Here is a 17,181-nt window from a genome sequence, read left to right on the forward strand (position 1 = left end):
TTTATACATATTTCATTTATTTATTAAAGAAAGTTATGCAACACCCAATGCCCTAGTGTGAAAAAGTAAACACCCCCTTAGACTCAATATTAAACCACCTTTAGCAGCAATAACTGCAACCAAACGCTTCCTGTAGTTATTGATTAGTCTCTCACAGCGTCGTGGAGGAATTTTGGCCCACTCCTCCATGCAGAACTGCTTCAACTCAGTGACATTTGTGGGTTTTCGAGCATGAACTGCTCGTTTCAGGTCCTGCCACAACATCTCAATGGGGTTTAGCTCTGGACTTTGACTAGGCCATCCAAAACTTTAAATGTCTTGTTCTTCAACCATTATGATGTAGACTTGCTTGTGTCTTTTGGATCATTGTCTTGCTACATGACCCAGCTGCGCTTCAGCTTCAGTTCATGGACGGATGGCCTGACATTTTCCTGTAGAATTCTCTGATACAGAGCAGAATTCAAGGTTCAAAGCAAAGCATCCCCAAACCATGACACTACCACCACCATGCTTGATGGTTGGTATGAGGTTCTTACTGTGGAATGTAGTGTTTGGTTTTCGCCAGACATAACGGGGCCCATGTCGGCCAAAAAGTTCCACTTTTGACTCCTCTGTCCATATAACGTTGTTCCAGAACTCTTGAGGATCATCCAGGTGTTTTTTGGCAAACTTGAGACGAGCATTCATGTTCTTCTTAGTGAGCAATGGTTTCCGCCTTGCTACTCTGCCATGAATCCCATTTCTGGCCAGTGTCTTTCTGATGGTGGAGTCATGAACACTGATCTTAGCCGAGGCGAGAGAGGCCTGCAGATCCCTGGATGTTGTTCAAGGGTTCTTTGTGACTTCCTGGACGATTTTACGCCTTGCTCTTGGAGAGATTTTGGCATGACGGCCACTCCTGGGAAGATTCACTACTGTCCCAAACTTTCTCCATTTGGACAATATGGCTCTGACTGTCATTTTTTCTCTCAGACTCCCTCTATATACTACTACAACCCACAAAGAAATCTGACCAAATGCAAAAAATGTGCAAAAATACAGAAAATCAGATGTAGCAAATACTTTTTCACTGCACTGTAAATATCAATATATATATATATATATATATATATATATATATATATATATATATATATATATATATATATATATACAGTACTGTGCAAAAGTTTTAGGCAGGTGTGAAAAAATGCTGTAAAGTAAGAATGCTTTCAAAAATAGACATGTTAATAGTTTATATTTATCAATTAACAAAATGCAAAGTGAGTGAACAGAAGAAAAATCTACATCAAATCCATATTTGGTGTGACCACCCTTTGCCTTCAAAACAGCATCAATTCTTCTAGGTACACTAGCACACAGTTTTTGAAGGAACTCGGCAGGTAGGTTGGCCCAAACATCTTGGAGAACTAATCACAGTTCTTCTGTGGATTTAGGCAGCCTCAGTTGCTTCTCTCTCTTCATGTAATCCCAGACAGACTCGATGATGTTGAGATCAGGGCTCTGTGGGGGCCATACCATCACTTCCAGGACTCCTTGTTCTTCTTTACACTGAAGATAGTTCTTAATGACTTTCACTGTATGTTTGGGGTTGTTGTCATGCTGCAGAATAAATTTGGGGCCAATCAGATGCCTCCCTGATGGTATTGCATGATGGATAAGTATCTGCCTGTACTTCTCAGCATTGAGGAGACCATTAATTCTGACCAAATCCCCAACTCCATTTGCAGAAATGCAGCCCCAAACTTGCAAGGAACCTCCACCATGCTTCACTGTTGCCTGCAGACACTCATTCGTGTACCGCTCTGCAGCCCTTCGGCGAATAAACTGCCTTCTGCTACAGCCAAATATTTCAAATTTTGACTCATCAGTCCAGAGCACCTGCTGCCATTTTTCTGCACCCCAGTTCCTGTGTTTTTGTGCATAGTTGAGTCGCTTGGCCTTGTTTCCACGTCGGAGGTATGGCTTTTTGGCCGCAAGTCTTCCATGAAGGCCACTTCTGACCAGACTTCTCCGGACAGTAGATGGGTGTACCAGGGTCCCACTGTTTTCTGCCAATTCTGAGCTGATGGCACTGCTGGACATCTTCCGATTGCGAAGGGAAGTAAGCATGATGTGTCTTTCATCTGCTGCAGTAAGTTTCCTTGGCCGACCACTGTGTCTACGGTCCTCAACGTTGCCCGTTTCTTTGTGCTTCTTCAAAAGAGCTTGGACAGCACATCTGGAAACCCCTGTCTGCCTTGAAATTTCTGCCTGGGAGAGACCTTGCTGATGCAGTATAACTACCTTGTGTCTTGTTGCTGTGCTCAGTCTTGCCATGGTGTATGACTTTTGACAGTAAACTGTCTTCAGCAACCTCACCTTGTTAGCTGAGTTTGGCTGTTCCTCACCCAGTTTTATTCCTCCTACACAGTTGTTTCTGTTTCAGTTAATGATTGTGTTTCAACCTACATATTGAATTGATGATCATTAGCACCTGTTTGGTATAATTGTTTAATCATACACTTGACTATATGCCTACAAAATCCCTGACTTTGTGCAAGTGTACCTAGAAGAATTGATGCTGTTTTGAAGGCAAAGGGTGGTCACACCAAATATGGATTTGATGTAGATTTTTCTTCTGTTCACTCACTTTGCATTTAGTTAATTGATAAATATAAACTATTAACATGTCTATTTTTGAAAGCATTCTTACTTTACAGCATTTTTTCACACCTGCCTAAAACTTCTGCACAGTACTGTACTGTATATATATATATATATATATATATACACAGACGTGCTCAAATTTTTTGGTACCCCTCCACAAAAAACGAAGAATGCACAATTTTCTCTGAAATAACTTGAAACTGACAAAAGTAATTGGCATCCACCATTGTTTATTCCATATTTAATAGAAATCAGACTTTGCTTTTGATTTTTTATTCAACATAATATTGTAAATAAGAAAACAAATGAAAATGGCATGGACAAAAATGATGGGACCCCTAACCTAATATTTTGTTGTACAACCTTTAGAGGCAATCACTGCAATCAAACGTTTTCTGTAGCTCTCAATGAGACTTCTGCACCTGTTAACAGGTAATTTGGCCCACTCTTCCTGAGCAAACTGCTCCAGCTGTCTCAGGTTTGATGGGTGCCTTCTCCAGACTGCAAGTTTCAGCTCTTTCCATAGATGTTCGATAGGATTCAGATCAGGACTCATAGAAGGCCACTTCAGAATAGTCCAATGTTTTGTTCTTATCCATTCTTGGATGCTTTTAGCTGTGTGTTTTGGGTCATTATCCTGTTGGAGGACCCATGACCTGCGACTGAGACAGAGCTTTCTGACACTGGGCAGTACGTTTCGCTCCAGAATGCCTTGATAGTCTTGAGATTTCATTGTGCCCTGCACAGATTCAAGGCACCCTGTGCCAGGCGCAGCAAAGCAGCCCCAAAACATAACCGAGCCTCCTCCATGTTTCACTGTAGGTATGGTGTTCTTTTCTTTGAAAGCTTCATTTTTTCGTCTGTGAACATAGAGCTGATGTGACTTGCCAAAAAGCTCCAGTTTTGACTCATCTGTCCAAAGGACATTCTCCCAGAAGGATTGTGGCTTGTCAATATGCATTTTAGCAAATTCCAGTCTGGCTTTTTTATGTTTTTCTGTCAAAAGTGGAGTCCTCCTGGGTCTTCTTCCATGGAGCCCACTTTCACTCAAAAAGCGACGGATGGTGCGATCAGAAACTGACGTACCTTCACCTTGGAGTTCAGCTTGTATCTCTTTGGCAGTTATCCTTGGTTCTTTTTCTACCATTCGCACTATCCTTCTGTTCACTCTGGGGTCGATTTTCCTCTTGCGGCCGCGCCCAGGGAGGTTGGCTACAGTTCCATGGACCTTAAACTTCTTAATAATGTTGTCACAGGAACATCAAGCTGCTTGGAGATGGTCTTGTAGCCTTTACCTTTACCATGCTTGTCTATTATTTTCTTTCTGATCTCCTCAGACAACTCTCCTTTGCTTTCTCTGGTCCATGTTCAGTGTGGTGCACACAATGATACCAAACAGCACAGTGACTACTTTTCTCCATTTAAATAGGCTGAATGACTGATTACAAGATTGGAGACATGTGTGATACTAATTAAAGAAACGAATTAGTTTGAAATATCACTATAATCCAATTATTTATTATCTTTTCTAAGGGGTACCAACAAATGTGTCCAGGCCATTTTAGAATATCTTTGTAGAATAAGCAATAATTCATCTCTTTTCACAGCTTCTTTGCTTTATTCTATGACATACCAAAGGCATGCAAGTATACATGATAAAATAGCTTTTAATTTCATCACTTTTCAGGAGGAATGAAGCATTATTTCAATGAGCTGTAAGGGTACCAACAAATTTGAGCACGTCTGTATATATATATATATATATATATATATATATATACCTACCAAAATAGACATATTGTTTTCACCACTGACGCAACTATAAGAATACAATGTTTACACTTTCAATACTGTCCAAAAGTCCCTTCTACCATTATTTTACTTTCAAATCTTTTTTCATTTCTCTCATATTGACTCTATTTATTACTCTCTTGTCTGTCTGTCTGTCTATTTACTATACACATTCTCGAATATCTTTCCCTCGCTTTATTCATTATTTGATGAAGTAAAAAGTGATATCTATAACAAAAACATCAGTGTAAAAAAACAAGTTAGAAAAACGCAACAGCCATTTAAAGTGGTGATATCAAACACAAAAGCCCAAGTTAGGAGAAGCAATTGGTGCAACCTTGTCAAGCAACAAGCAAATAGGCACAAATGGAAAGGTACTGGGGCCCAACATTCACACAATTGTTGCTTCTAACTTGGCTTCTTTTTTCATCGCTCTACTTTACATTAAAATGCTCTTTGTACAACTTCAAGGGCATTGTGACCATTCCCTTATCAGCCCAAAAGTCACATCTGCAACAACTCATTGCCATTATTGGTCTTGTTCATCATCTTCATTGTTGGAAATATACTGCTGCATGCTCTTTCACGTATTCTTTTATGTATGGGCTAAATGTCTGTCCATGTGTGCCCTGATCTACCTGTGCCTTACCTGCATGTATTCCATGTGTCTTCCCAAAGCATACTTAAGAACATAAGAACATAAGAAAGTTTACAAATGAGAGGAGGCCATTCAGCCCATCTTGCTCGTTTGGTTGTTAGTAGCTTATTGATCCCAGAATTTCATCAAGCAGCTTCTTGAAGGATCCCAGGGTGTCAGCTTCAACAACATTACTGGGGAGTTGGTTCCATACCCTCACAATTATCTTTGTAAAAAAGTGCCTCCTATTTTCTGTTCTGAATGTCCCTGTGACCGAGCTGTTGCTGCAGTGATGTGTGAGTAGTGATGTCACGGACCAGTAAGTAACAGTAAACAAAGGCAATGGATGGTGGTGTAACTGAACGTTATGGCGTTCAGTGCTTTTATTAAATAATAAAACAAAACAAAAGGTTTAAACCAACAACAAAACAACAAACAAAAACGTGCGTTGGCCAAACAAATAAACAATAACGAAACAAGTATAGTTTCTATATAGCAATTGTTTCTTTCTCTACGCTCTCTCCGCTCCCGTACTCTCCTCTGTACACTCCCCCCGAGGGTAGAGAACTGCAGGTTTATATACAGTGACCATCTCCCGATTAGCAACAATTAATCAATGAATTAACTCGGGAGATGGTCACCGTCTGCATGAGTTTAATAAGGATGCATGACTGTCAGCCAGCTAAATAAATCACTAGCTGATCAGTCACGCATCCTCACGAGATTTTTAAAATATTAAAACAATAACAAATACGCGGCGCTTTTATCCGCGCCGCAAATAATAATAAACAGTGCACATATAAATATAGGGGCGGGACACTCCTCCACACATGCCCCCCCTTGTGTGCAGCAAGGGGGAGGTGGCCTTAAAAGGCCACCTCCCCCTTAGTCCCCAAAGTCACGGCTAGCACGGATAGGGCAGCAGTGTGGAGTAGTGGTTAGGGCTCTGGACTCTTGACCGGAGGGTTGTGGGTTCAATCCCCAGTGGGGGACACTGCTGTTGTACCCTTGAGCAAGGTACTTTACCTAGATTGCTCCAGTAAAAACCCAACTGTATAAATGGGTAATTGTATGTAAAAATAATGTGATATCTGTATAATGTGAAATAATGTATAATGTGATATCTTGTAACAAATAAATAAATAATAATAATAATAGCAGTCCCGGCCCAGGAATGGGGGCAGCAACGGGCCAAAGGTGGCGGCCACGGTGGGATGTCCTCCTCCCACCCAAACAGCTGTAGGGGTGGTCTCCAGACCTCCCTTCTTCAAGACCGGCAGCTCCGCTCCGTGGGGCTCCGGCCACCCGTTCTCCTGCAGTGAAATTGCTGCGGGGGGAGGTGGTCTCCTGACCTCCCCCCCTTCTTCATGGACGACAGCTCCCCTCTGTGGGGCTCTGACCATAATTTCTCCTGCCACGAAAGTGCAGCTGGGGGAGCTGGTCTCCTGACCTCCCACCCCCTTCTTCGTGGCCGGCAGCTCCCCTTCATGGGGCTCCAGCCATACAAACAACACTGGAAGAGACAGGCCAATATCCCTGCAAAACAAATTCAGAGAGCTAGGAAGGAAATTAAAAGACAAGACCAAAACTGTGGTATTTTCTGGAATACTGCCGGCACCTTGCAAAGGACCGTATGGACAGCTGGAAATACAAAATCAAAATGCATGGCTGAAATCGTGGTGCACACAGGAAGGCTTCACCTTTCTTGAACACTGGAGCACATTCTACAACAAGGACTATCTATCTAGGTGGGACGGACTGCACTTAAACAAAAAGGGAACCAATCTACTCGGAGAAAGGATCCTTGAGGAGATCCAGAAGCATTTAAACTAGAAAGGAAGGGGGGAGATAACAAAAAAACAGAAGGGAGACCACATCAAAAAAAGGGCAACAACTCAGGTAAGACAACTATTAAATAATAGAAACAAAATGTTAGAACTTGACGCTACTGCACTAACAAGTAACTATGATGTGATAGGTGTTACAGAAACTTGGTTGTCTGAGAGTGATGGAGACGAATATAATATTAGTGGGTACACACTGTATAGGAAGGACAGGCAGAACAGAAGAGGCGGAGGGGTAGTGCTATACATAAGAAATAGTCTTGAAGCCCAGGTGTTAAATCAGGACAAAGAAAACAACGCCGAATCAATATGGGTCAGAATAATGGACAAAAATTCAAAGGTCATAATAATAGGAGCATGCTATAGACCGCCAATCTGTGTAGAAAAGGAGAAGCCATACTAATGGGAGATTTCAACTTCCCCCGTATAAAATGGGAGAACCCGGTGTGGAGCACCGACGAACGAAATTGAAATGGTGGAAATGACAAATGACTGCTTCCTAACACAACTTGTCAAAGCACCGACTAGAGGGGAGGCATGACTTGATTTAGTCTTTTCAAATAACAAAGACAGAATAACTAAAACAGAGGTCAGAGAGCCATTGACAAACTCAGACCACAACATGGTCTCATTTGAAGTATTTTTTAAAACCCCAAAAGTAGTGACTAAAGCTAAGGTTTACAATTTTAGAAAAGCAAACTATGAAGGTATGAAACAGAGACTAACAGAAGTAGATTGGAGTAAAATAGCGAAAACATCCACAGAAAAAGGATGGCTGTTTTTTAAAAATGTAGTACTAGAGGCACAAAACAATTACATCCCAAAAGTAGACAAATCTAAATCTAAAGCAAAATGGCCAAAATGGTTTAATAGATCAATTTTAAAAAATATGCAGCGAAAAAAGACACTTTACAGAGCGTTTAAAAGGTACCAAAAAACAAAGTACACAGAAAGAGAACTTGGAACTGCAAACACAAGTCAAAAAGGAAGTTAGAAAGGCCAGGAGAGAGACAGAAATCAATATTGCTAAGGGGGCTATTATTATAACAGCATGAGAACATTCAAATAGGAGGATAAATGTCTAAGAGACACAAATGGCAAAATCATAGATGAAGAAAAAAAATAGCAAATATATTAAATGATTACTTTTCACAGGTTTTTTCAAAGGAGGAAATGGACAACATGCCCCACATGTCGACCTGTTCCTATCCAGTTTTAAATAACTTTAGTATAACAGAGGCAGTAGTGTTAAAGGGACTAGGAGCTCTTAAAATAAACAAATCCCCTGGGCCGGATGAGATCCTCCCAATAGTACTCAAAGAAATGAAAGAAGTTATTTACAAACCGCTAACCAAGATCATACAACAGTCTCTTGACACAGGGGTTGTACCGACAGACTGGAAAATTGCAAACGTAATACCGATCCAGAAAAAGGGAGACAAAACCGAACCAGGTAACTACAGACCAATAAGCCTGACTTCTATTATATGTAAACTTATGGAAACTATAATAAGATCCAAAATGGAAAATCACCTATATGGTAACAATATCCTGGGAGACACTCCGCAGAGTTTTAGGAAAGGGAGATCGTGTCTAACTAACCTGCTTGACTTTTTTGAGGATGCAACATTGACAATGGATAATTGCAAAGCACACAACATGGTTTATTTCGAATTCCAGAAAGCTTTTGACAGAGTCCTGCATAAAAGATTAATTCTCAAACTGAACGCAGTAGGGATTCAAGGAAATGCATGCACATGGATTAGGGAGTGGTTAACATGTAGAAAACAGAAAGTACTGATTAGAGGAGAAACCTCAAAATGGAGCGAGGTAACCAGTGGTGTACCACAGGGATCAGTATTAGGTCCTCTGCTATTCCTAATCTACATTAATGATTTAGATTCTTGTATAGTAAGCAAACTTGTTAAATTTGCAGACGACACAAAAATAGGAGGAGTGGCAAACACTGTTGCAGCAGCAAAGGTCATTCAAAAAGATCTAGACAGCATTTAGAATTAGGCAGACACATGGCAAATGAAATTTAATAGAGAAAAGTGTAAAGTATTGCGTGCAGGCAATAAAAATGTGCATTATAAATATCATATGGGAGATAATGAAATTGAAGAAGGGAACTATTAAAAAGACCTAGGAGTTTATGTTGAATCAGAAATGTCTTCATCTAGACAATGTGGGGAAGCTATAAAAAAGGCCAACAAGATGCTCGGATATATTGTGAGAAGTGTTGAATTTAAATCAAGGGAAGTAATGTTAGACCTCACCTAGAATATTGTGTTCCGGTCACCTCGTTACGAAAAGGATATTGCTGCTCTAGAAAGAGTGCAAAGAAGAGCAACCAGAATTGTCCCGGGTTTAAATGGCATGTTGTATGCAGACAGGCTAAAAGAATTGAATCTATTCAGTTTTGAACAAAGAAGACTACGCGGTGATCTGATTCAAGCATTCAAAATCCTAAAAGGTATGGACAATGTCAACCCAGGGGACTTTTTTTGACCTGAAAAAAGAAACAAGGACCAGGGGTCACAAATGGAGATTAGATAAAGGGGCATTCAGAACAGAAAATAGGAGGCACTTTTTTACAGAGAATTGTGATGGTCTGGAACCAACTTCCCAGTAATGTTTTTGAAGCTGACACCCTGGCGTCTTTCAAGAAGCTGCTTGATGAGATTCTGGGATCAATAAGCTACTAACAACCAAACGAGCAAGATGGGCTGAATGGCCTCCTCTCGTTTGTAAACTTTCTTATGTTCTTATTCTAGTCCCATACATTTCTAATTGTCAAAGCTGATTTGCCTATATTGTATAATAATACACTGCGTATTCCATCATGTTAGTATATTCTACCAGTCATGAATAGGCATTTTCCTGTTTACACTTCCCAATTCTATTCTTGTTGCGATCTTGTGTTGGGTTATATCAATAACAATGACTTTGCTACATTTTATTCAGAGTTCAAATGTCTGATAAGTTAAAAAAATCAACACTTTAATAATTGAACAATACACCCTTTGCAAACCATGACATTGAGACAGAGAGCACACATGAAGTTTAAAGTTGTTTTATTATTACAATTTTTAAAAAATCACATTACTTTTTATGGCTTATTTTACAAATGGGAACTGCAAACAATTAGATTAAATTAATTTTACACTACAAATGATTACACTACATTATAATTATCAGTGTGTCTTTTAGACCAGACTAAGTAGTTTTTTTGTTGTAAAATACATCAAGCTTATCCTTCATTACTTTAATTAGGGCATCATCTCTAACAACATGCTCTAGAGTAAGGTCACTTTTGGTGCCTGTGACAAAGTCACACCATGCAAGGCCAATAACAGCCAGCTGTCTGTCCTTGAACTTGCCAGTAGTACTTGTGTGTTTTCTTTAGTTTTGCCTGACCATCAATAATCTTGATGTATGTTACATCCGAAACATTCTCTATATTTGGGCATTTTACCTCCACAAGACCAAAGGGAGGGTATACAGTAGGATCACACACTTTTCCGGGCTGGTCCCAACATGTGGAGCATCTGGGTGCACTATCAAACCACAAGGTAGGACATTCACATTAAACATGCCCGCACACTGCTGTAAGATTCCTGGCTCAGTTCAAGTCCCCTTTTCATTGCACCTGTCTTCTGAGTTCCCTTAATAATCCTAGCTGCAAGAGATTGGCTAGAGGATTCTCCCTGAGCATGACAAGCTTCATGAAATCTGCTCGATGTAACTCATGGCTGACGCATACTGACCCAGAGTGGGAAGTTGGACTGTTCTCGAGTAGCCTTCAGAATTATTAATCATAATTTGTGAGTTAACTTGATACATTCAAAATTATAGAACTGCTGGCAATTTAGGACAAACAAAATATTTTAAAAACTATATCCAGTTAATGGGAGGTGTGGAAACAATGGTGCATCTGGATGCCTGGTAATCTCAGCACTCGCAATCGGTGGGCACTGGTATGAAAGCACAGAACTGCAAATTTGAATTCCACCATTATAATTCCAGCCAAACCATGAACAATTTTTTAAATCTGGGGTTGTGGTCTGACACTGCTGAGGTTAGATCCCACAGATAACACAAGATTATCTGGAAGGGGTCCTGAAACATAGAAAATGAAGGTACTTGGGTTAGAGAAACATGTATAGGTGACTCAGATGAATGAAATAAGCAAAGCTAATTATAATTCTAATTCAGTTTTTACAACTTGAGAAGCCTTGAACAATAGGTTTAATACTAATAGAAATATTGGCTAACCTGGATATGCTCTGTACAGTGTTGATTTTACACCACTTGTGCCAGATGTCTTTGGCTTTCTCACAACCAGTTTGTCAACAGACTCTGGATGGATTCCCGAGAAAAGAAAAGTACTTTTTTTTATTTCTTTAATAAGTTTTATTAGGTTTTCATGCATGTGTACAGTGTAATTTGTAATCCTTGTTTGTTTAGGCTTGTGGATTATAGTTACAGACTCATGGAATGTTATATGCAGTAATTTACCTGTGTTCTGGGTCTATGACACATCTGAAGAGAACTCTTACAGCCCACAGCAGGTGGTGCACTCTTCATCTTCATTGTGCTGTAGTGTGCAGATTGAAAAAGCACAGCAACCAAAAAACAAACAAACATGTAAATAACGTGACTCACTTAAAATGGCAACAATGTCTTAATTTAAAGGAAAATCTTGTTTCCAAAGACGAAGGGTGGTATGCTTTATGAGCTATTAAAATTGTAAAGGTTAGTGAAGCTTAGGACAGTAGACTACTAACACTAGAAACATACAAAATTAATAACCGCGATTACCACATAGCACTAAATTGACATTCTATATATATTTTTTATTTATGTAAAACGCCAGTTAATAGTTTTGTAAAAGTGTACTTTTAAAATAACTGACACTAACCTTTGTAGTTAAAAATATACTTCCCAAAGAAGAATTTGTACACCTTTTCAGCTTTGAACATTTGGTCTTGGAATGTTTGCTTACGAGCTGTGTCTAACTTTAGAAAAGGGACCAGAGACTGCGTAATAAAAATCGCCGATCCATGGATGATGTTAAAACAACAAACAGCAAAAATATCCCAGCGCACGAGCTACTTAATTAATACCAGAAGTTGTTTTGCCCTGCAAGCCGAAGCGGTTAGACGTTAAAATCTCCCGACCTATCTCTATCCCATAGTCATTTGCGCTCAGCGTGACGGAAGTAAATGCAGAGTCGAGTATTGGTATATAGGAATAATATCTGGTTAGAGTTTTGTGCTGCACACTGAGACTGGGAACCTACAATTTGTATGTATGCATTGGCCACAAACATTTGTTCAGTTTTTTACTCTTGACATAAGCGACCAGGAAAAATCCCAAAATATGAAAATCATGCATGCGTACAGGTGGATGATAATTTTTAAACCACAGTCAGAATCTAACATTTGAGCTTCTAAACAAAAATGAAATGTTTATGCACAGCGTTTTAACGATAATATATAATACCGTTAAAATTGAATGCAAGATTAATTTTTAATTTTGCATTTCTGAGTCGCCCTGCGACCTATGACCTTTAAATTAAGTACCTCACAGGGTACTATATATAACACAGTGTAAGTCGCCCTATATATATATATATATTTTTTTTTCCGTACAATTTAGAACTATTTTGGGGTATGTAACTCAACAGGAAACATATAGGCACATTGCATTCCAAAGGTTAGTATACACTTCAATGGGAGGTTCTGGCACACACTGTGCCAACTGAAAATGATACACTATCATGTTCTACCTCATTTATGCTGTACGGATTATGTTTGGCTGTAGTCAGGAAATTGTGAATACGCATGCGCTGGAAGACGTCTCGTCTGACTGCTGATGTCAGCACACAGAGTCAGTTTGTTTCTTTCCGGTCTGGTGAATAGTTAGACGACGTACGCTGAACTGAATATTTATATTAAATAATAATGGACCAGGAGTTTAAAGATATGGATTCTGTGGGTCAGTGGTCGAGTCTTTACATGGTAAGTATCTGTTGTTTTCTTCTGTACATTTTTTATATTAATGTTTGAATTGCTTTCGGCGTTGTACTTGGAAGTTGAGCCACTATCTGCTACAGGAGCGCGCACCGGGCTGAAAGGCCTGTCCGAGTACTATAAACATAGCAAGTTCACGTTGGTAAGACTTGTGTGTGCGTCTTGGGTTTGAAGCGATTGAGAGCAGTAAGTGAAGTTGGAATGCGCTTCCCAGCAGAAATATTAAAAGCAGCACAGCCTTTGTCTAAGATCTATAAAATCACACTCTCTCCATAGTGCCACTGAGTTGTCAGATACACTGATAATCTTCAGGTTAAGCAGTAGAAAATAGATTTTATATTTTTGGGAATGGTTCCGTTTAGGGTTGCATGCGTGAACGCGCATATAAATGTAGTTCGAACGGCTGTGGCTAGAATTTAAAACAACAAATGTGTTTTATTTAAATACATTTTTAAATCTAATAAATAAATAAATATATCCCCTTTTCTTTTCCTGCATATTAGCTCATATTGCCACCTCTAGCTGTTGAAGGTTAAGCAATTGTGTTGTAAATAGAGTGCTGCACAGGCTATTTGGTATAAAAATTAGCATTTACTATGAATTGTAAGAGGCATTCGATTTAGATTTAAAAAGCAGATATCTATTAGTCACATGTTGTTTTGAACTGAGAAACAAATACAGAATATGAAATACTTTTTTCCAATAAACATTTAAAGATACAGAAACACTTATGAAAATGTGTTTTCTTCTTTGAATGGAATTTTACATGACGCAATAGCACCCATTTTATCAAGCAGTACTCTGATACGTGCAAAGCACCACCTTTCTGGAAATAACATTTCCCAAATATTATCAATAGCTATGTTTCCATTAAACTTTGTTTATGCGCAAAAACTGCGTATAAAAAAGCTCGACAACTGACGTTAACAGGCGAAATTTAGTTTATTTATTCGAGCGAAAAAACAAAATATGTTCTATAGGTGGTAGGTAAAAATTATGTGCACAAATGCAATGGGAATACTTTCACAGCGAATTTTATGAACTAGCGCATATGGTGGTGTTTACGTGGTCAACCCAGCACATCACTACCTGGACTGGGCTCCTAATTAAAATTCAATGACACATATATCAGTCAAATCTACAGCTATGGCCAAAAGTTTTGCATATCATTTTAGCATTGAGACAATTAAAAAAACCAACCAAAAAAAACAAAAAACTACATGAGCATAGTTTACATATTTTATTTAACACGTATTTAATCAAGAAAACAACTACACAATTATATCGCAGGTCTACCGGAAGCCATAATAGCAGTACACTATTTCATGTTAGATTTCGAAATGTTGCATTTTTCAATTTATGTGACATTGAATAGTGCTTCAACTTTATTTGGATGATTGCCTTTACCTTGTTTTAATTTCCTGTCCTCCAGTTTCTCTGGGATATGAATGTGCCAGCTTTACATCATTTTTTTAAGGTATTCTCATTTTGTTGATCAACATTTCTGTACTGTGGGTGTTTGAGTGATTGTAACATTTTGTTTTTTAATTGAAAGTGATGGTCTCAAGGAGTCTAATGGGTGGGTCAAAGTTTAAGTATATTTTCCTCTAGAGGAATTAGCACTTTTTGACATCAGTACTGTGGTAGTATGCCTTTTTTTTCCGACTGGCTCAGGTTGCAAATATAGTCTTCATCCATGTATTATAACATAATTAATATAATATAATTTCAACACCAAAATTGCTATATTAAGAAACCTAAGAGAGCAGATCTGAGTAGCCCAAACATTCGACATATTAACGAAACAACAGCTCGTGAATTCAGCTACTTTGAATTGCATGGGTGAAAGTGCTCCGTCTGTAGACGGAAGTCAGTCAAAATTACCTCTCTCAGGTCCATTCCTATGATTTGTGTAGAAATGGCAAAAAAAATTGTGGGGGTGGGGGGTTGTAAAACTAATGTTTTCGCACGTACTTGATGACTTGTGACCTTTTTAGTATATTTTTCTCCTGTTGAACTGTAACTTGATTGAGACCACCTGACCCATAGAGCACAGGGAAGGCAAACTGTATTTTGCCACTCTACTTTTTTTGCTCTGCATAAACACACTAATTCTATGTTTTGTTATGGTTTTGCCTATAAACGGTTTAAAATGTAAATAAAAAAGGAAAGTCATTCATAAGATGCCATAAGTCTAACATTAAAAATAAGTAAATAAATAAAAACCCACAATAAAATGGCCCCTACATGAACATTGGTTTGACCCACCATAGTCCGCTCTGCACTATTTACAAAAGCTAACGTTAGCAGCAGTGTGACTGCAGTTTAGATACTACAGAAAATTATTAATTAAATCTAGGCTAGGTAATTGTTAGTTTAGTTAGTTTTATTCTCTATTAATTAAATTATATTCAGACGGTTATTCATGTATTTATTTTATATTTCTTTTAAATAAGGACGTTAGTAGATTCCCTTTCAATTTGAAGACGACCACCAATGATATTACGTATGTGATATGCCTGCCCATTGGGTAGGTATCGCAGAGCTCTCTATACCAGAGCTGCCGATAGGCCCCTTCCTGGGATGATGCACTCGGTCCTGCCCACCGAGGGAATAAAACTGTCATCCTGAGGAAGCCATTCCTCTCTAGATGGTAGGTAAGACCTCTATGTCTAGCTGAGCGTGTTGATAGAAAAGAGCTTCTCGAGTCGAATCGAGTCGATTGTATTTCTCTTGCATTCGTGCTGAAAGCTGGCTCGCCGCTTCCCCGGAATCAACTTTGAAAAGACCACGTCTTTCTGTCTTTCAGCAGCCTCCTTGCTTGCATGGTAGGCCGCTCTTTATCTGTTTGTCGTGTGTGAGCGAGTGTCTGTGCAGTCACATGCGAGTGGTTGTCCATTTCTTTCTTAAGAGTACACAGTTCCTCCACAGGGCTAGGCCTTGCCGTATCCCCGCTGTTGAGTGACTCTTCCAGCCATGCTCTCCTCCACTGACCTAGGCTTTGCCACATCCACGCTGTCAAGTAGACCTTACTGGCTGCATAGGCCCACCCACCTCGGTGAGTCTGGCCTTGTAAACAAACAGTGTGCTCTCCCCTATTCTATCTTTCTACCGTGGTTTTGCTGTCTGCTTCAACTCGTCCACTACGGCTTTGGCCCATGTTTCCCCCCTGGTGCATGCTACGCACTGACCAGGTGTGTGTGACCGTGCGGTTATGGCAGACACAATAGCGTAGCGGCCCCTCCCAGTGCTTCGTTACCACGGCGCACGCATAGCCCTTGGTACTTGGGTATCTCGGTGCACAAGTGCTCAGTGCATACGGGACACGGTGCCCAGCGCTACAGCGTCAGTGCACAGTCACAGCACTACATGGTGCTCGGTATGCACGGTGTACACGGTGCTTGGTACCCACTGCTCCAGCGCGAGTACACGAACGCACGGTGCTGCACGGTGCACGTAGTGCTTACGATACTCTGTGTGCACGGTGCTCGGTAGGCAGGTGTCTAGTACCTCGGTGTTCATGGCGCTCGGTGCAAGAGGTGCCTCGTTGCCCTCTGCCTGTAGACGGTGCTCCACTCCGCTATAGGCTACGCGCTGCCCCGGTCGTGTGACTGCACGTAGTCCAGGCTAAGACACCCCTGTCCAGTTGCTGTGATCGAGACTGTGTGAAATAGCACTCTCTCGAGTTTTCTGGGATTCCCCTGCAATTTCATTGCTGCAAGCGGTATTGCGACTTCCCTGGAATCAGAAACCACGCTTCTGTGAATTCAGCTATAAACGCTGCACAACTGCGCTGTGTTTACTCTTTTTTTTTTTTAACAGCCTGCTTCGTTTTGCGATGGCAGTCTGCTTTTTAACCTTACATCGCTCGCTGTTTTGTGTTTTCCTCTGTTATTGCAGTTTAAAAGAAAAAAGAAAGACACGTGATCCTCCATCGGACCCCGGCTCTGCTGCGCCCCGCTGTGGAGTTGACTCCGCTGGATTGTCTCGGCCCGCCCTCTCGGTGTGCTTAAAAATTCCAGTTCTCCAGCGTTGATGGGGGGTCACGTAGTTGAGTTGCATAAGCCAGCTTGTTTTAGCCTACCTACTTAGCCTGCCTACTCGGTGGGCTGGTAAAAACAAAACAAAATCAGTTACCTGTGTTGCTGTGGTAACGTATTTTTACCCACACAGCTTGCTGTGGTGTGTGTGTATTTGTTTCTTTACTGCCTTGCATTTAGGA

The 17,181-nt window shown here is 40.1% G+C and overlaps 1 protein-coding gene and 1 long non-coding RNA gene across 9 annotated transcripts in view; one reads left to right on the forward strand and one right to left on the reverse strand.

Moving 5' to 3' along the window:
* Nucleotides 1–9,981: 9,981 nt before the first annotated feature.
* Nucleotides 9,982–12,506, reverse strand: LOC117399325 (uncharacterized). Of its 2 annotated transcripts, XR_009328489.1 has the most exons (4): nucleotides 11,846–12,506; nucleotides 11,443–11,521; nucleotides 11,200–11,283; nucleotides 9,982–11,043 (listed from the first exon to the last, which is right to left on the reverse strand). It is a non-coding gene; the product is annotated as an uncharacterized LOC117399325 (long non-coding RNA). The 2 variants fall into 2 exon arrangements; XR_004544078.2 differs by lacking the exon at nucleotides 11,200–11,283.
* Nucleotides 12,507–12,653: 147 nt separating this feature from the next.
* The window catches only part of ptpn2b (protein tyrosine phosphatase non-receptor type 2b), a 153,356-nt gene continuing 148,828 nt past the window's right edge, over nucleotides 12,654–17,181 (forward strand). For 6 of the 7 annotated variants that reach the window (XM_059022574.1, XM_059022573.1, XM_034000684.3 and 3 more), the window contains exon 1: nucleotides 12,654–12,947. In XM_059022574.1, coding sequence (XP_058878557.1) covers nucleotides 12,891–12,947 — 57 coding nt within the window. In that variant the 5' untranslated portion in view covers nucleotides 12,654–12,890. The remainder of the gene's footprint in view (nucleotides 12,948–17,181) is intronic. The other variant, XM_059022576.1, reaches the window with a different exon arrangement.

This window comes from Acipenser ruthenus, chromosome 4, assembly GCF_902713425.1.
Source record: "Acipenser ruthenus chromosome 4, fAciRut3.2 maternal haplotype, whole genome shotgun sequence".
Lineage (NCBI taxonomy): Eukaryota > Metazoa > Chordata > Actinopteri > Acipenseriformes > Acipenseridae > Acipenser > Acipenser ruthenus.